The sequence below is a fragment of the Eptesicus fuscus genome, chromosome 10, assembly GCF_027574615.1.
Source record: "Eptesicus fuscus isolate TK198812 chromosome 10, DD_ASM_mEF_20220401, whole genome shotgun sequence".
Lineage (NCBI taxonomy): Eukaryota > Metazoa > Chordata > Mammalia > Chiroptera > Vespertilionidae > Eptesicus > Eptesicus fuscus.
The window spans coordinates 41,571,016-41,597,081 of NC_072482.1; the positions used below are offsets into that span (position 1 = coordinate 41,571,016).

At 38.0% G+C, this 26,066-nt stretch overlaps 1 protein-coding gene across 6 annotated transcripts in view; it reads right to left on the reverse strand.

The window, feature by feature from the left end:
• The window catches only part of UBE3D (ubiquitin protein ligase E3D), a 145,120-nt gene that overhangs the window by 98,323 nt on the left and 20,731 nt on the right, over positions 1-26,066 (reverse strand). For 5 of the 6 annotated variants that reach the window (XR_008557278.1, XM_054722386.1, XM_054722385.1 and 2 more), the window contains exons 4-7: positions 17,873-18,104; positions 11,721-11,790; positions 3,248-3,317; positions 750-858 (exon numbers count right to left, since the gene is read on the reverse strand). Coding sequence is in view for 5 of the 6 variants with exons in the window: in XM_054722386.1 (XP_054578361.1) it covers positions 750-858; positions 3,248-3,317; positions 11,721-11,790; positions 17,873-18,104 (481 nt within the window). In the remaining variant the exon portion in view is untranslated. The remainder of the gene's footprint in view (positions 1-749; positions 859-3,247; positions 3,318-11,720; positions 11,791-17,872; positions 18,105-26,066) is intronic. The other variant, XM_054722384.1, reaches the window with a different exon arrangement.

The window sequence follows — 26,066 nt, forward strand, 5'->3', positions numbered from 1 at the left end:
GCAGAGAGTAGAATGGTAGTTGCCAGGGGCTGGGGGAGGGAGAAAGGAGGATCTGCTGTAAGTATTGTGCTTATAGTTAACAATACTGTATTGTGCACTTAAAAATCTGTGAAGTGTCCCAGCTGGTGTAGCTCAGTTGTTTGAGCATCATCCCATGCACCAGGAGTGGCTGATTGAATTACCAGTTAGGGCACATGCCCTGGCTGCGGGCTCAATCCCCAGTAGGGGACGTGCAGGAGGCAGCTGATGGATGTTTCTTTCTTATCCATGTTTTTCTCTTTCTCTCTCTGAAATCAATTAAAAACATACTTAAAAAAAAAAATCTGTGAAGCGGGTAGGTCTCATGTTAAGTTTTCTTACCACGAAACAAACAAACAAAAATTCATAAGAGTATCAAAAAGAAAAAAAAATAGAATTCTGTTATACTGACCAAGAAAAGCCATGAAAAACTTAGTGAAAACCATGTTTTGTGGTATGAGCTTCTACAGAGCAGGAATCAGGTTGTATTTCTCTCTATAACCCTAGGATCTAGCACATAGAAGCATTTGATCATTTGTTATTAAGTTAAGGAAGTTTTATTTGTGAATTAAACTGATATTAAAATTAAGCTGACATTAAAAATTCTTTGTTTTTTTAATTAACTGTTTTCTAGACCTGAGAATTAAGGAAAAAAAAATGACAAAAACTAAAGAATTTCTGAGACCCTGTTTTACTAGAGCGACAAAAAGCTGAGTGAAATAATTTCTTACCAAGATGTACGGTTTGCCGTCATGACCTTGAACACTGAATCTAAAAGTGCTTCTAGCAGAGGAGAGTTCCACTAGGCACTGAGCGACAGTGCTCTGTACAAACTGAGACCTGTTTGAACAGAAATCAATTTTCACAATGTGCCTCTCATAATAACTTTAAATGGCAAGATGAGCCAAAAATACCCACGGGTACCTAAAAGACAGAGACATGTGCATGCCAGATTCTTCTACATGCCATCCCTTCCCTCACAACCTGTGCTAATGTGGATTTTAATATATTTTAATGTATTGGCTCTAGTCTTCTTATATCCTATTCTCCAATCCTTAATACATTTTCCACCCCAAACCTAAGTGAATAAAAAATAGTATGTCAGCCCTGGCCGGTGTGCTCAGTGGTTAGAGTGTCAGCCTGCACACTGAAGGGTCATCGGTTTGATTCCCGGTCAAGGGTGCGTACTTCTGTTATGGATTCACCCCCTACCCCCAGCTGGGGCACATTTGGGAGGCAGCCAGTGGATGTGTCTCTCTCACATCAATGTTTCACTCTCTCTCTCTGTCTCCCCCTCCCTCCAAAGCAATGGGAAATCCTCAGGTGAGAATTAACAAAACAAAAACAAAGTATGTGAGACAAGTCAATGTTCCACTTGTGCTGCACATTAAACAGTGAATATCTAAGTTTAAAAAGGCAAGACACTTCCTCCCAAACATTAGCATTATCTATACCAGTGGTCGGCAAACTCGTTAGTCAACAGAGCCAACAATTGAAATTTCTTTTGAGAGCCAAATTTTTTAAACTTAAACTTCTTCTAACACCACTTCTTCAAAATAGACTCACCCAGGCCGTGGTATTTTGTGGAAGAGCCACACTCAAGGGGCCAAAGAGCCGCATGTGGCTCGAGAGCCGCAGTTTGCTAACCACGGATCTATACTAATAAAAGGGTAATATGCTAATTAGACCAGACATCCTTCCGGACAAAGCCATGGTGGCAGGGCCAAGGCAGAGGCAGTTAGGGGTGATCAGGCTAGCAGGGAAGAGCAGTTAGGGGGATCAGGCCAGCAGGGGAGAGCAGTTAGCGGGATCAGGCCGGCAGGCAGGCGAGAGGTTAGGAGCCAGTGGTCCCATATTGTGAGAGGGATGTCCGACTGCCAGTTTAGAATGAATCCCCTGAGGGGTCCCAGATTGGATAGGGCACAGGCAGGGTTGAGGGACACCCCCACCCCCTGTGCACGAATTTCGTACACCAGGCAAATAGTCTACAATATTTCCATTTGGATCCCCTAAAGTACCAGATCTTAAGTACATAAGGAAAGCATTTATAGGAGAATAAAGTTTAGGGTTATATTTAGACTAAAGGCCCAGTGCATGAAAATTCATGCACTGGAGGAGGGTCCCTCAGCCTGGCTTGCCCCCTCTCACAGTCCGGAAGCCCTCAGGGGTAGGAGGTGACCCGGCGATTAGGGGAAGGTGATGTTCCATCACACCTCTGCTGCTGCCACTGCTGGCAGCTCAAGCCTTAGCCAGCCCTGGTTACCTGAGCCTCAGGAGGCCCTGGGCAGCTGGCAGCCACCATCTGAGGTTTGCCTGCACCTTGGGCTGGCCCTGGGCGGCTAGGGCCTGAAAGAAGTGGGGGACTCTGGAGGCAGGTGCTCAGATTGGCCTTGTCACACACCTGCCACCCCGGCGTGGCTGAAGAAACTGGGTGCTGCCATCTTGTGGCTGTGGATGCTGCCATCTTTGAGGGCATGGCAGTCAATTAGCATATTTCCTCCTTTTTGGCTGTGGGTGCCACCATCTTTGAGGGCAGGGCAGTCCATTAGCACATTCCCTCCTTATTGGCTGTGGGTGCCACCATCTTTGAGGACAGGGCAGTCAATTAGCATATTCCTCTTTATTGGCTGTGAGTGCCGCCATCTTTGAGAGTGGGGCAGTCAATTAGCATATTCCCTCCTTATTGGCTGTGCACACTGCCAGCTTTTTGATGGTGTGAGGGTCAATTAGCATATTCCCTCTTTATTAGATAGGATTGCCAAAATCACTAGACATCAATAATGAACTAAAATAAAGACATATATACTTTTGTTTGCAAACTAAAACAATTCAAAGAAAAGAAACGCTAATGGATTTAGTGGCTAAGTACCATTTTAAAAAAACAACAACATTAGGAAACTGTACTGTATCTCAAATTTTAAGTACATTAAATTACAACCAAAAATAATTATTCAAAAACCTATTGATGATTAGGTTATAAAACCTTGGATATCTGGCACAAAGAAAGAAACAAACACAAATCTGAATTAGATTTATACGTGCACATTTGTCTATAACATCATGTAAGCAAACCATAAATAAATCCTTAAGTCTTTTACGAGTGTGGTTTGATCCAACTAACATTTCCAAATAAAGAGAAGTATAAATAAAAATGAATTCCCAAGTAATCCATTGTACCTATCTTTTCCTACATTTGAAATTACAGAATAAATATAATTTGCTATTATACCTTGGTATGATGGGAAAATTTCTCTCAGATGGCTGCATAATCACCTCTGTCATATAAAACTTAATGGTTTCTAGAAAGAAAAAATAGAAAATAAAAAATCTCCCCAATATACTAATATTTTTATTGTGGGCATGTTGGTCCCAAATTATGACATTCAAACTAAAATAGTCGATATATTGGTAAAATTAAAATTCAGTAAAAGTTTTTTAAAAGTAACTGAGTTTAAGAAGATACAGCCTTGATGACTACAAGGAGACAGCCTTGATGCTTCAGACAGCTTGTTGTCACTTCAGAAGAGCATGTCCCAAGTGCCTCTGATGTAGCAAGACTCTGCTTATAAAAATTAGTCACACAGCCGTGGCCTATTATCTAGAAATTAGTCACTTGGTTCCTGCATTTCCACAGAGTAGCTACAAACCTAGAAGTCACTGAAAAAGGCTTTTTAGTTATAGAACCTGAAGCCCTTGCACAGACGCTGTGAACCTTACATTAGAATTTACCCAAAATTCCACTGAGTCTATAAAAGTACAATTCCCATCAATTCTGGTTATCTGCTTACTTAGTTTACAGAAAAATTTAAACAGTAAACTGAATATCTCATAGAAATAAATATAAACACAACCATTTTGTATTATTTAAAAATCCATGAAAAAGATGTACTCTCAATACCAATGAAGGAAATACAAATTAAAATGAATTGATTTTTGCATCAAATAAATAAAATAACTTTAATGATAAGGTGCAGCACTAATGAACACATGGAGAAGTGGGTACACATTCACAGACTGTTGTCGAAATTGAAAATTATATATTTCTGAAAAGCCACTTAGCAAAGGCCTTAAAAATGTGTATATATTTTGATATCATAAGAATTTATCTCAAAGGAATACTCATAGGTATCTCCAAAAATTTATCTATAATGATGCTCATTATAATATAAAAATATTGAAAAATTAAACTAAAAATTAAGGATGGATGGGTTAAATAAACAATTATACATTTAGGGACAAGAATTCTATTTAGTCATTAAAAATAATGTACCAAATAATTTTTGTTTTTATAAGATGAAATTTGTTCCTAATATAGTTTCTGAAAATGTTTTCAATTGCCCAATACAGAAAAAGGCAAAAAAAAAAATCAATACTGCTTAACAGATTATTATATATCAAGCCATAATGATGCATTTATTTTTCTTTGAAGTTCATTTTCACTTTATTATTTTGAAGTCATTTTATTAAATGAAGAACTAAACCTTCTAATTTTATGAAGTGATCCCTTTTATCCGAGCTGCTGGTAAAATAATTTAACTCTATAATTTTAATCCCACAGGTTATTATTAATGTTGTTTTATACAGTTAATATTAATTTAGTGTCACCCACATATTTATCACTTTTTTACCAATCCTTCCTGAAATTAGACCATCTATCTGGGATCACTTTCTTCTATAGGTAAAACTTCTTTTAATAAGAAACCAAACCACTAGAGGTGAAATAGCTCAGTTTTTATTTGTCATAAAATATATTTATCTTTGTCTTGATTCTTTCATATCAGGACATTTTCACCTGACATGAAATCTTAGGTTAACTGTCTTTGACCTATGGTCATATTGTCACTATCATTCCATTCTCTTCAAACGTCCATTACTACTGTTCCTTTGAGGTGATCTGTCATTTCTCTTTGGTTGTTTTTAAGATTTTCTCTTTGCTTTCCACTTTCCTGTAGTGTCACTGTGTCTAACTATGAACTTGTTTTTATTTATCTTTCTTGGGCCTCATATCATTAGAATTCACTGGACGTTTTGAATCTGCAGATTTTTGTTCTCCATGTGTTTTGTAAAATTATCTGCAATTATCTCTTCAAGTATGGCCTATGTTCCATTCTACTTCTCTTTTCTTTCTAGAAGTTTGGTTAAACATGAGTTAAATCTTCTCAGAGTATGATTTATGTCCCTTACTCTCTCCTATATACCTTCTTGTCTCTTTGTCAGATTACAGATTTTTTTTTTGCTTATGTATCTTCTGTTCATTAATGCTTTCTCCAAATTGTATCTACTCTGCCATTAAACTACTCACTGAATTTTACATTTCAATTATAATATATTATTATTACTTTTAAATTTGTTTATTGATTTTAGAGAGAGGAAGGGAAAAGGGGAGAAAGAGAAATGCTGATGTGAAAGAGAAACATCAATCAGTTACCTCCTTCCCTGAGCAGTGACTAAATCCACAACCTGCACATGTGCCCTGACTGGGAATGGAACTGGTGACCTTTTGGTGCACTGGACGATGCTCAACCAACTGAGCCACACCAGCGAGGAGTGAATTATAATATATATATTTTTAAATTCTATTGTGAATCTTTTTCAAATGTTAGTTTCCTTTTCCTTTTGAGATCATCAAGTTTGCCTTTTATACTGTTAAATATAGTCAGCATGGTTGTTTTAGTTTACATCTGAAAATTCCAATAACAGAAGTCTGTTTCTATTGTTTGCTGTTTTTGTTCTTACCAATGGAACAAGTAATGATTTACTTGTTTGCTTATTTATGTTTGGTTATATAGTGAACACTGCACTTGACAGATTTTGTGAGAATAATGAGTTTTACAGTGAAGATACCTTCCTCCATAAGTGATTTGCATTTGATTTTGCCAGGCACACAGTGTTATGTCTGCACAAAGCAGAATAACCAAGTTCAAGACCTGAAATATCCTAAAGTCCCAAAGGATTGATACTTGTCTGTAATTCTACAGAGCTGGTCTGCTTTTAAGATATGACTGCTGTTAAAATATCACTGTTAAGATATGACTCTTTAGCATCTCATATTTTTGTATAGGCACTTAGTAGGTTCCCACCTTGTATAGTCTTTGATTTCTGTCTTTACTTCCCAAAGCAACCAAAATAAAAGTTCTAATTTTAGAGAACTGGCAAACTGCAGGGAAAAGGTGGCTTCGATTTTGTGCTAAACTCTTTTGAGTTTGCTTTTGTGGTAATTTCCACAAAATTTCCATTTACCTTGCTCCTCATTCCTTCCTCTGGATTCCAATTACTGCTGGTATCTTTTACTTTAGCCTGAATAACTTTCCTGAGAATATTTTGTAGAGAAGATCAGCTAGTAATACATTATTTCCATCTATTTATATAAAAATGTCCTCATTTTGCCGGGTATAGAATTATTAGTTGACAGGTGTTCCCCCTCCCTAGCATTTTGAATATCTCATTTTAGTGTCTTCTGGCTGTCATTATTTCTATAAGTCAGCCTCAATTATATCCTGAAATTCCTATGTGATATTTTGTTTTGCTCTTGCTACTTTGAATATTCTCTTTGCATCTTTAGCTTTTTCTTAATATATATATTTTTATTTCAGAGAAGGAAGAGGGAGATAGAAATATCAGTGATGAAAGAGAATGATCAATTGGCTGCCTCCTGCATGCCCCACACTGGGGATCGAGCCCTGCAACCCAGGCATGTGCCCTGACCGCGAATTGAACTGTGACCTCCTGGTTCATAGGTTGACGCTCAAACACTGAGCCACACTGGCAAGGCTTTTCACTTTTAGGTTTTATCAGTTTGATTATAATGTGCCTGGGTGAAGTGTTCTTTTTCCTTTATTCTATTTGAGATTCATTACAGTACTTGGATCTGAAAGTTAATATTTTTCAGCAAATTTGCCAATATTTCAGCCATTTTTTTCTATAATTTTTTTCCTGACCTTTGTTTTTCTCCTCACCTTCTGAGACTCCAATTACACATTTATTGAAAAACTTAAGATTGTACCTTGAATCTCTGAGGTTCTATTCATTGTGCTTTAGACTTTTTTCTTTCTGTTCTCTGGGTTGGTTAATTTCTATTAATCTACTTCAGTGATTTTTTTTTCTTCTGTCATCTCAAATATGTGGCTTAGCTAATCCAATGATTTTACAGTTACTGTAATTGTCAGCCCTGCAATTATCAACTGGTTCTTTCTCTTAAGTTTTTATTTTGTTGAGATTTGCCATTAGTTCACTCAAGAGGCTTTTTAAAATTCTTTGCCATATTTATAATAGCTGTTCAATATCTTTGTTTGCTAAATCTAATATTTGTGCTTACTCTGCACCTGTCTATTGAATTCTGGTTTTTTCCTTGAAAATGAATCACTCTGTTTTCTTTGCCTACAATTTCTAGATGGAAGTAAGACATCATATGAAATACATTGTAGCAATTCTGGATTGTCTTTTGTTCTCTTCAAGGTTGATGGATTATAGATATAGCCTGGATTCAAACTGTGAAATATGTCTTTCCACAGTGTGTAGCCTCTTATGACTCTGCTCGGTTTTATTTTGTTTCGCCGGTTCACTAGAGAGTATTTACTGTACTTGCATAGTTTAGCTGTCAGCAAATTTGGGAAGAAGTTCTGCTCAAACACCTCAAGCCAGTAAGGCTCCCACCTTCTGCTGCTCAAGTTGTGTGTGGATTGAAGAATGCAATCCAAGGTATAGCAAGTGTGCAGGTCTCCCCAAGCTTTCAATTCTTAACTGAACTCTCTGCATCTATTGCATGCATGTATAGATTAGCAGTCAGCCAGAGTTGTGTGAAGAAGGTAACATCTCAGCCCTTCTATGGCCCTGATGCTCCCAAATTTTTCCTCTTTAATTTCCAGTTTCTCCCTCAACCAAAATTACCACCTGTAAACAATAAAGCTGAGTGCTTCCTGCCCAAGCTGAGGCAGGGAATATGGCAATGCCCCCAAGAGACAAGGGTACAAATTTGCCATTCTTAGCAAAAGCAATAGCAGTTTCTCATAACTAAATCATTCCTCAAATCACTGCTTCATTCTGGTCTTCCAGCAATTGTTCTTAACAATTTTTTGAACTTGTACAGTCTTGTATTTGTCTTCTACAGAATAGAACTCTTCTTTATAGCACCGTTTTTGAAAGTGGAGTCCTACTAATTTACTTTCATCACCTCACACACCCTCAACATATATTGACCCCCTAATATACTTATATATTACATCATAAAGATTTTTGGTTAAGTCAATATTAAGTGTTTACACTATGGTGATCATAATGATACAGTGGCAATGTTTCCTTTCTTGTTCAATCTTCTGTTTTCCTGCAGTGTATAATTGCTTTGTTTTTCATGTGTTTAGTTTTCCAAGCACCTTTAGCTAATTCTTCCCATGTGATGAAGTGATTTGTCTCAAGATTATTTGTTTCATGTTGTCAAACAAATAAAAAAGTTTATCAGTTTCACCTTACAACTGAAAACGTCTTTACTGCAATCTCCTCTCCTCCTGATGCACCCCAGGCTGTTATTCTCTAAGCCCGCTGCACATCCCTCATCTCGAGACTTCTTTATCTTGCTCTCCTGTGTTGGATAATCTGTTTCCTAAATCCCATGTCCTCTCTTTTGAGATTGAATCCCTAGTTTTGGTGATAAATATCCTATACTAGATTCCTAAGGAAAATATACCATTGTGATCTATATTTTAAAATCATGTTATTTCCAGAATTGTATTTGTTATCTTCATACTTGATTCATGATTTGTCTGTGTATAGTATTCTGGGTTAAAAATCTTTTTTCTTCTAAATTATGAAGGCATTGCTTCATTGTCTTTTAGCTTTTAACACTGCTGTGAAGTTCTAGTTTCTAATCCTTTGTCCAAATACCTCCTTTTTTCTCTCTCTGGAAACTTTATCCTTGGTGTTCAGAAATGACTCATTGATGTGGCTTGGAGTAGCTTCCCTGCTATTCCTCCATTAATTATACTTGACACTTAATGGGCCCTTTCTATTGACAAACTTAAGTCCTTGCTCTGGAAAATAGCCTTGTGATATATTTTTTGGGTATTTTTTGTTCTTTGATAATTCTCTACACCCTACTGTCTCTGTTCTCTTTTTCTAGAATTCCCATTATCTAGATGTTAGATGTCCTAAAAGGCTCAGTGCATTCATTCATCAACAAATATTACAAAAGATACCCATCATGTGCCAGATGTTCTACTAGTAAGTGCTGGGATTATATGATAAACTAGAGGCCCAGTGCATGAAGATTCATGCACTCGGGGGCGTCCCTCAGCCCAACCACCCTCTCACAATCCGGGACCCCTCGAGTAGGGTCTCTAGGCCTGGCCTGAGATCAGGGCCTATCGGGTCTTTCCTTCCCAGGTCTGCAAGAAGCTGGCCCCACCCCCGCCGCTGCCACTGCTTGCCATCTGTGCAGCACTGCTTCCCCTCCCCTGCCACCGGTGGCCTCCCTCTGCAGGCGACAGGCTGGGGTGCAATGGATTGGCTGGCCTGGGCCTCCCTCTTTCTTTGCTGGGGGGTGGGGCCAGCCATGCAAGGGGCTGTCTGCCTACCTGATTGCCCCTAAGCGCTAGCCTACCTGCCTGATCACCCCTAACCACTGGTCTGCCTACCTGATCACCCCTATCCACTCTGCCTGCCCGCCTGATTGCCCCTAACCGCTTGCTTGGGGGCGGGGCCAGCACTGACTTCCAGTTGGTCAGACTCTGGTTGTCGCAGGAGCCGACCACCAGTTGCCTGCCATCCATCACAGGCTCTCCGCTTTTTCCCGGCCTTGGGCTTGGCCGCACCCCAGCATCCCTGCGACGGATTGAAGGAGCCTACCGCCAGTTGCCTGTCATTCCTCGCACCCCAGCGACGCCAATCAGCCACCCCGTCCCAGCGCGCTGCGCCTCCGCTGGCCCAATCGTGGGCGTAGCGGAGTGATGTAATTTACATATTACCCTTTTATTATGTAGGATGAGATAAACAATATCCCTATCCCCCAGAAACTTACGTGATGATTTTTTAAAAATACTTCCTCTCCCAATTTTCAGTCTGTCAATTGTTTCTGATTTCTAAGTTAGCGCCTTAATTTTATCGTCCAGTCCTATGACTAGTTTTTAAACTCATTACACCTTTAATTCTATATTCTCTGAATTATGGAGGAAGTATTATTTCATTCTCCAAGGACATTTATTATGCTTTAGAAAAGATTTTCTTCTATTTTATACATAATTTGTTTCTTCTAAGTGCCTTTGCTATGCTAACTTATTTATCTGCTTTGGTCTCTTTCAGGTTGGAAGTTCCCTCAAATATTTGTTGAGTGTCAGCAATCCATTCATATTCAAGTGTAAGGTAATAAAATGCTAACGGAAAGCTTTTGGCTGTAGGTATAAGCGTTGTTGATTGTAGGATAGTTGAATATAAGTTCATTTTTATTGAACGATCCCTAAGAATCAGTGTCTCCAAATCTTTTCTCTGATTGGTACACTTCCCATTACTTCAAGAAAGGGTTCTCCAATCTCCTAGCTTGAAAGTATAAGCAAGTTGCAAGGGGAGGAGGAGAAATAGGAGCTCCCTATATAAACTTTGATTTAATCATCTTGCTTCCAGCCCTTTGTCTCAGACTGCCTTCCCTGTTCCTGCTGCCCGCATATTGTAACCAGTTCTGGGGTGCGACCATTGGCTCACTTCTCACCCAATAACCTTCTGCAGACACTGAGGCTGCGGCTCTCCCCACATTGCCAAGTTTGTTCCCAAGGGTGTCTCTCAGCTTCATAGCTTCGAAAAAAGTTTGCCTACACCTCTCGTTTACGTCATTGCTGTGTCCTCTCTATTTCTCTTTGTCGCTGCGGATGCGTATCTTTTTAATTACTCAACATACATTTTGACTAGACTTCAGGGAGGAGTGAAAAGCATTTAAAAAAATTAATTCACTTTACCTAACTTAAATTTTCTAAGTTGTTGCTTAAGGGGCTTGCTTTCATTCTCCAAAAATAACAGTGAAGAGGAGGACTGCATCCTCTACTACTGCTCATTCTTCCTTTTCTGTTCACTCCAAGGAAGTAACTACTTAGAAGATTCCGATTATATTAAAAACAATTATTCATCTCCCACAAAGCTAACACAGCATGTTGTAGCTGTAGATATTTTTAAACTATATCTTTAAATAGTATGCATTTTAATTACTGGGATTTTCATTATTACATTTCAAAGCAGTATAACATAGACTTTATATAAAATATAATTAACATTATTGGGAAGAACAAGGAGCAAAGTACAAAACTCAAAATGTATTTTCTTCCATTTCAACAGGTTCTCTCCCACCCCTAGCCCCAAAATACATCCCTGAGGCAGAGGACAGCCAAGACAAGCAACTTTTCCATCATCTTTGGCAACCAACTCTTCTGACTGAGGAATTATGTTAAGAAAAAAATCTCCAATCTTCTTTAAGACAGACCCAACTACAAAGTTTATATAATTGCTTTATATCTACAAAAAGGATATGAAATATTACAAATGACCCTACTTCTTCATGCTTAAAATTCAATTACCATGTAGTTATAAAGGTCAAAATACAAAAAGTTCTTAGCCTATTGGATGTTAGTTGATTTCTATTTTTAAAAGTATAAATTCTATAACATATATTAGTCATCTCCTTCTATTGGCTTTTTAACAAAAAGGCAATCATTTTGGCTTTTTCTTACCTGATGACATGGTCTCTCCCAACATTACCTTGCAACGCTTACAAATTACTTTGGTATTTGCCTTTGGTTTCTGTAGAACAGAAAAATGTCATTTAAATGTCATTCTTCTTTCCTTAAAAGGAACATATAATTTTAACATAGTCTCTAGGGTCTACATTGAACTTTACATTTTATTTTGCCCTCTCCTAAATACTGGGAATACATTTAGCTAGTTACATAATTCACATACACAGACATAATTTTTTTCAAGTCTAAAGACAGAATAATGAACAGAATGATTTTTCCAAACCTAGCCACTTCTTGATAATCTAAATGTTGCCAGACAATTTGAATAAGGAGCGTTTTACATTGCTAAAAGCACCTGCAAATATCCCCATCGTTTAGAATTGGCACATGGTGGGCAACAAAGGCAGAGAGGGTAGGTGACTTGCCCCAACTCATGTGTCTAGAAAACAGAAGAACCAGAACTTGAACTCATTATTTTTCTCCTACTCCAGGTAGCTTATGGTAAAGTAATCTATAATTCATAAAACACCCATCAGAAACTAAAAATATCTAATCCATTCATATAATTTTATTTTTCCAGTTAACATACACATTAGAACAGAAAAGATAGCTAGTGTTCTGGGACAAATTCCTGAAACATTCTTAAACTTCAAAAATCCATACTCATTTGGGATACAGATTAAAATAGCTAGCATTCACCTAATCATTAAGCAAACAAAAAATGCTCTTTATGACACAGAGAACAGAAGTGAGGTTGGGTGGGGTGGGGGATAGGCAAAAATGGGTGAAGGGGGGCAAAATAAACATAAATAGGTAAAAATAAATATATATGTATTTTATTTTATTTTATTTAATATATTTTATTGATTTTTTACAGAGAGGAAGAGAGAGGGATAGAGAGTTATAAACATCGATGAGAGAGAAACATCGATCAGCTGCCTCCTGCACACCCCCTACTGGGGATGTGCCCGCAACCAAGGTACATGCCCTTGACCGGAATCGAACCTGGGACCGTTGAGTCCGCAGGCCGACGCTCTATCCACTGAGCCAAACCGGTTTCGGCTATATATGTATTTTAAATAAATAAAATAAAGAAGTCCTGGGATGTACTGTACAGCATGGCAACTATAATTAATAAAACTATATTTCATATTTGAAAGTTGCTAAGAGAGTGAATCTTAAAAGTATTCATCACACACACACAAAAAAGAAATGTAACTCTATGGTGATGGATGTTAACTAGACTTATTGTGATGATCATTTTGCAATATGTACAAATAGCAAATCCTTATATAGTATACCTGAAAGTAATATGTTATATGTCAATTATACCTTAATTTAAAAAAATCTTCCTAATTTGTGGTTTGTTGTAGAAGTTATGTTATAAGCAATAGCAAAGTGGTTAAAAGCTCAGAGTGTGGGGCCAGACTTCCTAAGTTCAAATCCCAACTCTGTTATTTACTAGACTTGTGACCTTGGGCAAGTTACCTATCCTGTATTGGTTTCCTTATCTGTGAAATGGACTTAATAATAGTCTTTAATTCACAGTTATTTATTAGGATTTAGAAAAGAGTGCTATAAAGCACTGTCCTGGGTACATGGTAACTACTAAGGTGGATGTTACATAAATATACTATTGGCACAAATCATCCCAGAAATGGGCAGAACACCCATACCCTCCCACAAAGGGACTGATTTTTCACCCTTTACTAGGCAGCCTTTGTATATTAAGAATCTTAAAAAAACACACAACAACAACAAAAGAAAGCCCTTTTCACATCCACAGTAATACCTGTGTTAAAGCCACACAGTATTTGTCTCACCCAGATATACTGCTAAATGGCAGAAGTCACATAAAAGTGTGCAGTGAGAAGACGGTGCTCCACCTCTGGCCACCTGAGGTCATCCCTCTTGGGAAATTCCAGAAAAGAATGCTGGTCTAAGTGAGGAAATAGTGACTCTCTGATGTGGGATAACATATGTGGTAATCTAAGGAATAGGTCTTAATGGATTAGTACAAGGAAGTAGAATTATATTTACCATGACATAAATGTTTCCTGAAAAACTGTACACAAAGCACATTTAAAATGAGTTCCATGGATGTGCTACTAGTACCTGATAGTGTTGACATTTGAATCTTGGTCCCCTAGATGCTAAAGCTTATGCTTGTAATCACTATGCCAAGTATTTTCCAAATCAATTCATGGAATCAATTCAATTGGTTACAGCCTGAATTAAAATATCACAGTGCTTCAAACATAAGGGAAGTACTGCTTCAAGACCCTTTTACTTGAGAGGTATGTGTGTGTAATCAAATCTTAATGTAAAAAATGTAATTCTGGACTTAGTGAGAGATCAAAAAAAGTCCAAAGCCACAGACATAGAAACCAAGGCAGGTGCTTCTTTGTTCAGGTGCAGTCAAGGTTACAGGAAGGCAGCTCAGAAAACAGTATGTTCAATTGCAAAGTTTGACATTTTGGCAGTTTCATGCTTTCTTACAGTAAAATCTATCTGTGTGGCTTCAAAGTGGTATTAAAGATACTTTATAAAGGGTCCTACTTTGTACAAGTTAAGTCAGACCATCCCAACTAAGCCTTGCCTAAAACTAAGGACTTTACTAAAAATTAATATAGGGTGTTGGAGTAGCAATGCTTGAGAAGGGATTTTTCCATTGGAAATGGAAATTTTTTCATCAGGTACTCTGTTATGTATTTTATTTGTTTATAGCACATTTCGCTTTGTCTTTCAATCAAGTAGGAAAAGTGGGTTTTGTTGGTATGTTTTTACAATAAGATTCTATCTTTTTGAGACAGTAATCAGGATTTTAAAATATGATCAATAAAAAGCAAATGACCTCAAACAACCAAATGTGTGGATTTTGACTCAAATAAACTGACAGTGAAATATACTTTTAATACAATTGGGAAAATTTGTATACAGCCTATATTGTATCATAAGTAATCACTGTTAAATTTGTCAGATGTGAAAATGATACTGTGGTTATGTAAAAGAGAAAAACCCATATAGGGATCAAATGACATAATGTCTTGGATTTGCTTTAAAGTACACACACAAAACAATAATAAAAGGGACAGGTAAATAATACTTTGTGAATCAAGTCAATTGGTATACTGAAGTTTAGAATTCTGTTCTGTTTACATTTGTGAATGTTTACAAAGTCCAACACTTATTCTAAGAAAATAAAAAAGGACATCTTCATGGATTTAACAAAAATTACCCAAATCAATAAATAATTGATAAGTACCCCAGGAAAGGAAAAAAGGTAAAGCTGGTTGTCATACTTGCCATTTTATATAATAAAACCCTTATATGCAAATCGACCAAACAGCGGAACAACTGGTTGCTATGATGCGCACTGACCACCAGGGGGCAGACACTCAATGCAGGAGCTGCCCCTTGGTGGTCAGTGTGCTCCTACAGGGGGAGCGCCACTCAGCCAGAAGCCAGGCTCACAGCTGGCAAGTGCAGCGGCAGTGGCAGGAGCCTCTCCCGCCTCTGCTGCAGGCGGGCGGTAAGGAGCGAGGGGTCCGGGACTGCAAGAGGGATGAGCAGTTGGACATCCCCCGAGGGGTCCTGGACTGCGAGAGGGCACAAGCTGGGCTGAGGGACACCCACAGTGTACAAAATTTTGTGCACTGGGCTTCTAGTCTATAATATAACTGAAGTTCAATTTCATTTGTTCTTTAAAAAAATAGGGTGGCCAAAACCGGTTTGGCTCGGTGGATAGAGCGTCGGCCTGCGGACTGAAAGGTCCCGGGTTCGATTCCGGTCCAGGGCATGTACCTTGGTTGTGGGCACATCCCTAGTGGGGGGTGTGCAGGAGGCAGCTGATCGATGTTTCTCTCTCATTGATGTTTCTAACTCTCTATCCTTCTCCCTCCCTCTCTGTAAAAAATCAATAAAATATATTTTTAAAAAAATAGGGTGAAGTCATATATGTGGCCATACTTTTGAGAATAATTTTATGAATCTTACAAAATGGTTGGGGTGCCATCCTTAGCACTCTATTAAAAGATGCAAAGTTTCTATGCTGGTAGACATGAAAATACAGCAAAAGAGATAACACTCAACTGCAAAAACAGGAAAATCTCAGCAGGTATCTTTTGAAAACAAAAGGTATATATCACTGCCACGTTAACACAGGCACAAACAACAGACTGTACACTCTATGGGGATACTGAAGGAAAGAAATGTGATGGACCTTATGTGTGTGTTGATGCTGTTTTTAAAATCAGATCTTTTTAATTATAATACTTTTAATTTTATTTAAAGTGAAACCCTGCTTTGTAATACATTGTTCTTAACCTATGCTTAAAGGAAAGACTAAAGCAAGTTGTGCAAGGAAACAGCCTAATAGTGTGGGAACTCTACAGAGCAAACATCAAAGACACTGTTGTGACTAATTAAATCAATATATCTGAGAGATGGCACCGCTGCTCAGAGGTGGATCAGCCTCCTGTCCGCGTTTTTATTTTCCTTTGTGTTGTTTCCATTTCTAAGGACCCTTGATGTTGTCTCGCCAAAAAAAAAAAAAAAAAAAAAAAAAAAGGTTCCCAAGAGATACCATTAGGATGCTGTGTCAACGTGTGACATTTCAATCCTGCTGGATGGCTAGCCTGGGTGATATGAGAAATAGGTTTTCAACAGCGCAGAGCAGCCTTGTTCCCACCGGCGCCTTGAGAGCACTGTTTAAGCGGTCCCTCTAAATTTATGTTACTATTTTGGTCACGGGCATCCTCTTTGGACTGCTGCAATAGGCAATTAAAGTGAAACTTCCATCCGGGCTACCTTGAAAACAATCTTGCCAACAGTAGCTTGTTATGATAGTAATTTCCTAGTCTCCTTAATACTAAAAATCATAGTGTTTGAATATGGAGGGTCTTCCTTTAACAAATAGTATAGTTGTTCGCAATTAAGAGAAATTGTTGTAAGTGGCGTCCTATAACTGACAAAGACATAAAAGCGAAGAATATATGTCAATAGTGTAGAATTTATCTAAAAAAGTGTAATTCATGATTTCTCTTAATCTTCACTCCTCTTCCACTCATGCCCTCCAAACATTTTTAAAAAATTTATAGCTTAATCATAAAAATGAAAGTTAAAACACATAAACAGTATATTAGTATATAAATTTAGTATAAAATATAATTTTAATAAAACCATATTAAATATAATTATAACAGATTTATATTAACTTCTTACCATTTATCTTTTAAAATTATAGAAGGATAACATACTATAATTTAAAATGAACCATATTTAGGTAAAGGGATTTGTGTTTACGGTGAGAGATGAGACATGTAAATAACTATAACAACTTAACCTTGTTATTTGAGGAACTTCCTTAATCCCCCTCAAAACAGAAAATAGTTCTATAAACTAACTTGCAACCCAAGAGCTGCCCAACTGCTGCAAATTTCCTGAAGTGGCCCAGTTCTCATTACAAAAACTAAATGAGCTCTAAATGAAACTTAACATACATTGCTTTTGTCCTTACCAATAAGCAGATGTTAAAATAAAAATTCTCTGGCAATGATGTTCTTCACTTTTTCAATCACATCTGTATTGACTTGCCATCAGGAGAATGATTTCTCACAGGACCAAGTCAATGCCATTGATTTTCTTTTAAAATAAGGTAAACCACTTGTTCTCTGCAGAGAGGAAATTGCCTTCTCCCTAAAGCAACGTGGAGAGCCAGAGCCACCTGACCTCATGCTGTCAACCACCAGTAGAGCCTGCAGCACAAGCTTCATTTCCACGCTTGGGCTCTGGCATCTGCTTTTATGACGTGAGCAGAAGTCTAGACCATGAACCTAACTGTAATAGCTATCCTGGAGCAAGAGAACAATTTTAATTTAAATCAGACTGATGAGGATAAAATGTACATGGATTATGGAATATCGTCCTCAAAACAGGAAAGTAAGTAGGGCACTTGGGTGTGTAAAATGGTACATTCTCAATTCTAGACATGAAGAAATTCTCTCCCCTTCGTCCTTCAGCCCCTGTGGGCTGTTTTGGTCTTTAGAACAGTCTGTGTGACATAACCTGAATTAAGAAAAGATGGGAGAACCAGTTTCTAAGCCAATTTCTAAATTAGCATCAAGTATTCGGAAAAGGTATTTTACCGATTTAAAATGGTTCTCAGAAGAAAGACAGTGTGTCTCCTCTGGAGCTACTTGAGGACTTGGCTGCCACGTATCACTTCTTAAATTCACCAAGAAGAAAGAGTCTCCAATAAAACAGTCGTTCTCTCGCGGATGAAGTGGCTTATTAGCAAAGGGGTCCGGATGGCAGCACCATTCTCCAACTAGAGCTCCCCAGTTCTCCGTCGGCAATGGGAGCACCCTGAGGAGCTTCCTAGTGGAAAGAGGAAAAACTATTTTTTACAGAACAAAATAGAAATGTGACAGTTTCTTAATTAAGTAAGCATGAAAGATGAAAAGAACCCTCATTAATCACACTGTCTGCAGTGTTTATTTCTCCCTCTACATTACAAAAGTATATACAACTCACTACAGACAATTCTGAAAAGACAGAGAGCTTTAAAGTAAACAAAAATCTTCCTTTCCTTACCACCCAAGGACAAGTAACTGCTTTGTACAAGATGGCATAGTTCTTTGCCATCCTTTCAAGAGACAAAGCTGTGCACATGCATATAAGTCTGAGACAATAGAATATGTACAAACTGCATGTTGCTTTCATTGTTTTATTTAGTTATAATCATTATTCTTAATGACTGCATTCTATTCCATAGGAATGCCAAAACTTTTAGATAATTCCCTCATTGATAGATATTTAGGTTTTGAGCTTCTCATTATTAACAATTTTGTGGTGAACATTCTTATGGGAAAATAATCTTGTGTGAGATTAAAAGCACAAATGGGAAATAATCATTGGTCACAATTCATTTAATTTCGAGAGAGAAAGAACGAGATAAACATCGATATGAGAGAGAAACACGATTGGTTGCCTCCTGCATGCACCCTGACCAGGGATCAAACCCACAACCTGGGTATGTGCCCTGACCATAAATTGAACCTGCAGCCTTTTGGTGTACAATATGACACTTCTACCAACTGAGCCACCCGGCCACAGCTGGTATGCATATTTTTAAACCCAATACCTACACTGAGTGGCCAGATTATTATGATCTCTGAATGCATAATAATCTGGCCACTCAGTGTATATCCTATATAATAAAAGGCTAATATGCAAATTGTCCCCTTGACCAGGAGTTCGACCAGCAGGCAGGCCGGCCAACTACCCATGTCCCCTCCCTCTGGCGAGGCTGGCCAGACCCCACCCATGCACGAATTCATGCACCAGGCCTCTAATACACACACACACACACACACACACACACACACACACACTGAGTGGCCAGATTATTATGCGTTCAGAGATCATAATAATCTGGCCACTCAGTGTATATTGGCCAACTGCTTTTCAGAAAGGCTATACCAATCTATAATTGTTCCATTTACCTTCTTCAAAGTTGAATACTATAATTTTTTCATGTAATGGGTGAAAATGTTTCCAATACTGCTTTTTAAAATGTTTTAATTTATTTTTAGAAAGAGAGGAAAGGAGGAAGGGAGAGAGGGAGAGAGAGAAGGAGAGAGAGAGAGCAAGAGTGAGAGCGTAAGAGAAGTATTGATGTGAGAAACATTGACTGGTTGCCTCCTGCACATGCCCTGACTTGGGATCAAACCCTCAGCCTAGGTATGTGCCCTGATTGGGAATTAACTGCCACCTTTTGGTGTACAGGATGACACTCCAACCAACTGAGCTACACTGGCCAGGGCTCCAATACTGCTTTAATCGGCAATTCTTTAATTACTGGTGTGATTGTACTAGATTTTATATTTATTGATCACTGTTTCTTCTGTGAATTGTGATCAATGATTATTTTCCAATGAGGTATTAGTATATTCCTATTAATTTGTAAAAGTATATTCTATGTTAAGAATATTAGTCCTTTGTCTAACACAGTGACAAATATTTTTGTGTTATTGCCTTTTAATTTAGTTCACGTCTTAAATTTCAAATCACTTAAGCCTTTTTTTAAATGATTTTGCCCACAATTTTTTTAAAATATATTTTATTGATTTTTTACAGAGAGGAAGGGAGAGGGATAGAGAGTTAAAAACATCGATGAGAGAGAAACATCGATCAGCTGCCTCTTGCACACCCCCTACTGGGGATGTGCCCACAACCAAGGTACATGCCCTTGACCGGAATTGAACCTGGGACCCTTGAGTCCGCAGGCCGACACTCTATCCACTGAGCCAAACCGGTTTCGGCTATTTTTAATAAATGTTTTGGAGTAATTTTAGATTTACAGAAAAGGTACAAAACCAGTACAGACAGTTCTCATATACATTTCAGCCAGCTCCCCCTAATGCTAACATCTTACATAACCATGGGAGATTTGTCAAAAGTGCAGACTTTATCTGGATTTCCCTAGGTTTTCCACTAACGAACTCTTTTTTTCTGTCCCAGGATCCAATTCATGATAACACACAGCATTTATTTAGTCATCATGGTGCCCTCGTCTCCTCTGATCTGTGACAATTTCTCAGTCTCTCTTATTTTTCAGGACCTTGAGATTTTTAAAAAGTACCAATCAGGTATTTTGTAGACTCTCCCTAAATTGAGTTTGTCCGATATTTTCTCAAGATTAGACTGGTGGTATGGGTTCTGGGGAAGCATACCAGAGGTAAAGTGCACTTCTCATCACATCATATCAGAGAGTACAACTCATCAACATGACTTATCCCTGGTGATGCTAATCTTGACTGCTTGGTTAAGATGGTATCTGCTAGGTTTCTCCACAAATAAAGCCACTATTTCTCCCTTTGCATATTCTTCCTATATCACTTGGAAGTGAGTCATAAAGTCCAGGCCACACTCAAGGGGAGAGAAATTAAGCACCACTCTGCCATTATTTTTTATTCTTAGAACATCCTTATAATTAAGTAGTCCCTTATATTAGGGGACTACTAGGTCGTGTGTGTGTGTGTGTGTGTGTGTGTTAATGGCTTCATTTATTTGCTGGACAACAACAGCCAGCTGAGACTTTACCAGGAGGAAAGCCAAAGATGGTTTACTTCCATTCTACTCTAAGTTAGGAAGATCAGTCGTCTAAGGGGAGAAGAAATGAGAGCAGGATAACGAGAAAATTTCAAAATAATTCATCCTGAGAAGAGAAACATGCTCAAGTTCTTTCTAATGTCTATGAGCACTGTGAAGCTTAAAGCATGCTGACTACTTACACACTTCGCTCCTATCTGTTGAACTATGCACTTAATAAGAGTCAATTTTGTTTGATCACAGACCTATTTATGCCACTTATACATGCTATACTAGTTACATAATTTAAATAGTATGTAATCCAAAGAAATATGTGTTGTTGCTATTCCTCTAAAAACTAAAGATTTCAGACTAGATGAAAGCTAGTTGTAATGAAAATCACTGGTGGGATATGGGATATATAACTATAGAACACTGGGGAGAGGGAGAAAAAGGAAAAAAATCTAGAAAAATTCTGGTATCAGATTGTTTCAACAGTGTCCAATTTTTCATTTCACTTTAAAGAAACCTGGAAATTGTAGATGACGAATTTTTGATGGCTTAAGAAAAAAATGCTACACAACAGTGGAGTCATATTCAACAGAAAGATATTGGTTCCATAATAGAATACTAGTAAATTAATGAACATTTGCATGTTTTAAATTAAAATATTTAAGATGCAAATGTATCATTTTTTAATCATTTCCTTTTTCTTTGATTCCCCAGTCAACCATGAGTCTCATAAAAGGGCAATTACAATATGGAAGACATTTAATTTAGAACTCCAGAGGACAGAGCTGAGAACAAGAAAGACTAATTTTAGTTTAATATAAGGGAAAATGTTCCCTTTCAAATTAGAAAATGATGCCCCACTAGCATTATTCAAGCTGCCGAGTTTGTTACAAATATTAAGAAGTTATTCTTTCAACATACATTTTATAAAAGTTTACTATGAACCTGGCATTCTGCTGACAAAAATATTAATACCATATTTTCCGGCGTATAAGACGACTTTTTAACCCAGGAAAATCTTCTATACCCCTAGTCGTCTTATACGCCAGAAAATACGGTACATACAGTCTCTTCTCTCAAGGTACTTACGTTCTAGTAGGAGATACAGACCTATAAACAAATAATAAAATCATCATATAATAAATGCGCATAACAGAGTAGTTGTTCTAAATTCTTATAGGGCAGAGGGGACAGCTCAAACTCCTTTGAACATTTGATGAAAGCTTTATAGCCCCTTCAAACATACATTCCCACATACACATAACTGATGTATTACTTTAGAACAGTGGTTCTCAACCTTTCTAATGCCACAACCCTTTAATACAGTTCCTCATGTTGTGGTGACCCCCAACCATAAATTTATTTTCGTTGCTACTTCATAACTGTAATTTTGCTACTGTTAAGAATCGTAATGTAAATATCTGTGTTTTCCGATGGTCTTAGGCTCTACAGCAGCGGTTCTCAACCTGTGGGTCGTCACGACCCACAGGTTGAAACCGCTAGCAGGGTCTCCTAAGACCATCGGAAAATACAGATATTTACATTACGATTCTTAACAGTAGCAAAATTACAGTTATGAAGTAGCAACGAAAATAATTTTATGGTTGGGGGTCACCACAACATGAGGAACTGTATTAAAGGGTCGTGGCATTAGAAAGGTTGAGAACCACTGCTTTAGAGGATTCACTTATGGATTTACAAAACCAATCCATGAACTCAGGGCAATATGTACAAAGTGCTAGAGGGGTAGAGTATACATGGACTTCAGAGAAGAAGGAACATCTGAGCTGACATCTGAAGGATAAATAGGAGTTCTCTAGGCAATGGAAGTAATGAAGGGCATCACTGGGTGGAGGAAACAATATGAAGATGGCACCATATCTGTTTAACTCACCACTGCATTCCTCGTGTCGGGCACAGTGCCTGACTCATAGTGTAAGCTCTTAAATATTTGTTCAAGGAATGAGCAAGCATATTTTGATAACTTTAATATGTGAGGTCCCTGGCTGGGTCTGTTGCATACTGAGATGAAAGAGTTAACAAATCTTTTCCTTGCCTTCTTGAGAATCTGACCTTTGGTTTAACCACCTAGTTCTGTTCCTCTGGAAACCAAGTAGATGGTAGGCATCAATTATATTGCTAGGCAACACTGCTTATGCTAAAAAATGATCCCTGATTGCTATCTTGCATTAAGACTGGCAGGAAATAGGAATGAGCTGTAAAAATCTGATGAGCATGCCACACGTTGGACTTCCCCGAATGCAGTCCTTTGTGAGCAACTACGATATGGATCTTGACCTTTGTATCTAGAACCATGCACACGGGCAGTCTACAGTCCCCATACAGGTCTATGAGCTGTCACTTGTTTGAACTGCTGCAAGACTCCTGCTCAGAGGAACTCCTGATGCTGCCCTGGTGGCAAGAAATGTGGCCTGTGGTGGTGCTGAGTCTGAATGTGTAGTTAAACTTATAAGACCTCTGGTGGGCACTACATACAGCTTTTCCATCCCACTACATACAGCTTTTCCATCCCACTACATACAGCTTTTCCATCTAATGCTTCCTACAACTCTGTGAGAAAAGAATCTGCATTCTTCAGAGAGGGGAAGGCATTTCTGATGTTTTGAAAGAACAAAACTTTTAAGAACAATTGATGTATTTTAATCACAGCTGTACTGAAAACCTAAACTCTAATCTGATCTACTTCCCAGAACTTTCACAACAAAATAGATACCTTTTTTTCTCACAGTCGTTTTAAGGTAAAAATGGGCAGAAGCTCAGAAAAAGGGTGAAATGATCTCTTAAATCTTCTCTCAGCTTAAGATTCTAAGATGTAGAGCAACATGTTTCTAATAAATTAAAATTTCCTAATTTTTAAAAACTTATCTTTATTGTTGAAAGTATTATAGATGCCCTTTCCACCCCATATTTTATTCCCATTGACCCCTTCCACTCCACACCCACCCCTCCCAGACCTTCACTACACTATCGTTTGTATCCATGGGCTATGCATTTGCATGGGCTATATTGTTAATCTCTCCCCACCCCCCACCCCCACCTTCCCTCTGAGATCCCACTGTCTATTCCATGCTTGTATCTCTGGATATATTTTATTCATCAGTTTCTTTTGTTCATTAGATTCCACATATGAGTGAGATCATGTGATACTTATCTTTATCTGAGTAGCTTATTTCACTTAGCACAATAATCTCCAGGTCCCTCCATGCTGTCTCAAAGGGTAAGAGATACTTCTTTTTTATAGGTATATAGTATTCCATGGTGTAAATGTACCACAGCTCTTTTATCCACTCATCTACTGATGGGCACTTAGACTATTTCCAGATCTTAGCTATTGGAAATTGTGCTTCTATGAAGAGAGGGGTGCATATATTCTTTCTGAATGGTATTTCAGGTTTCTTAGGATATATTCCTAAAAGTGGGATCACTGGGTCAAATGGCGGTTGCATTTTTAATTTTTTGAGGGAACTCCATACTGTTTTCCATAGTGGCTGCACCAGTCTGCATTCCCACCAGTAGTGCAAGAGGGTTCCTTTTTCTCCACATCCTCGCCAGAACTTATCATTTGTTGATGACAGCCATTCTGACAGGTGTGAGGTGATATCTCATAGTCCTTTTGATTTGCATCTCTGATGATTAGTGACTGTGAGCATTTTTTCATGTCTCTTGGCCTTCTGTATGTCCACTTTGAAGAAGAAAAACTAAAAAAAAATCCCATTTACCATTGTAACAAAAAATTAAGAAACTTAGGAATAAACTTAACCAAGGAGGTAAAAGACCTGTACTTGGAAAACTACAGGATGTTGAAAAAAGAGAGGAAGATATAAACAAGTGGAAGAATATACTGTGTTCATAGATTGATAAAATCAACATCATTAATATGTCCATACTACCCAAAGCAGTCTATAGATTCAATGCAATCCCTATTAAAATACCAATGGCATATTTTCAGAGTTAATTATTTTTAATGCATCTTAAGCATAAGCTTTTGGAAAAAATAAATTAAAATAGATACTTTTAATCAAAACTGATTAATGATTATTTAAAACTTAAACATACAGACCAGAAAATGAAATGTCCTTTAACTTCAGAATCAACCATTAATCAGTGAAAATAACAATGGTAACACCATAATTAGACTGGACGTCCTTCTGGACGACCTTCTGGACAAAGCCAGGCTGCTAGAGAAGCCCAGGTCCTGGGTGCCTGCCGGCTGCTGGAGGGAAGCCCAGGCCTCAGGTGCCGGCAGTCGGGGGAAGGAAGGCCTACTCTTGCACGAATTTTGTGCATCGGGCCTCTAGTGTTTCAATAAAGTCCATTCTGCACGTTTCCTTCTAGAGTTTTAATGCCCTCATGAGCTGCTGGGCTGACACCTAGCTCTGCTGGTGCAGGTGAAATGGGGAGAGCCTCTCCAGAGACCTCAGGAGACCTCTCAAATGGACTGAAAATCAAAAGACATATGTTTGAAAGTCTGGCCAACTGATGTAATTCAAGTCTGACATGAATTTATTTCTCAAAAAAATAAATTCCAAATGCAATGACCATTTAGCTGTTTCTGAGACTATTCACAAAGAAGTAAATTTTGTTATTATTGCTGCTTTATATTAAGGCCCGTGAGTCTCAACAAGAACATAATAAAAAATTGTTTATATTCAGACAATTTTTATAGTAAAACTCTGCTGAACTAGTAAAAATGCAAATTGGACATTTTCTTGTAAAGAAGCAAGGCAGGATTTATATTCAAATACCAAAACAAATGGCTAAGAGCATGTACTCCTAAATTAAGAAAAAAGACTACTACTATACTTAGCAGATTTCCAGTGCCCTAGTACTAATAAGTATTAAAGCCATTAATGAGTCTTAATAGGTTAAACAGTCCTCTGCACCTTACTTCTATAATTTGCTTGACAAGAAAAAAAAAAGGAACAGCATTAGTCTTGCAGTATCCAAATTACACAAATTACAGAACCCAGGTACAACTTTATGAGGTTCACTAATCACAGATGAGGAAACTGAAGCCCAGAGAATTAAACTGATTTGTTCCCAGATGATAAGGTTAGCCAGTACAGCAGACCTTAGGTCTGCTCCACTGCTCCTATTAGAGGGGTTCCCAGTGCAGATAAATCAACATATTCCAAGGTGCTTTCTTGGTAAAGATGTCTACAATTAGTTAATTTTGGTTATAGCACATTCAAGCCTCTTTTGAAATACCTTTGG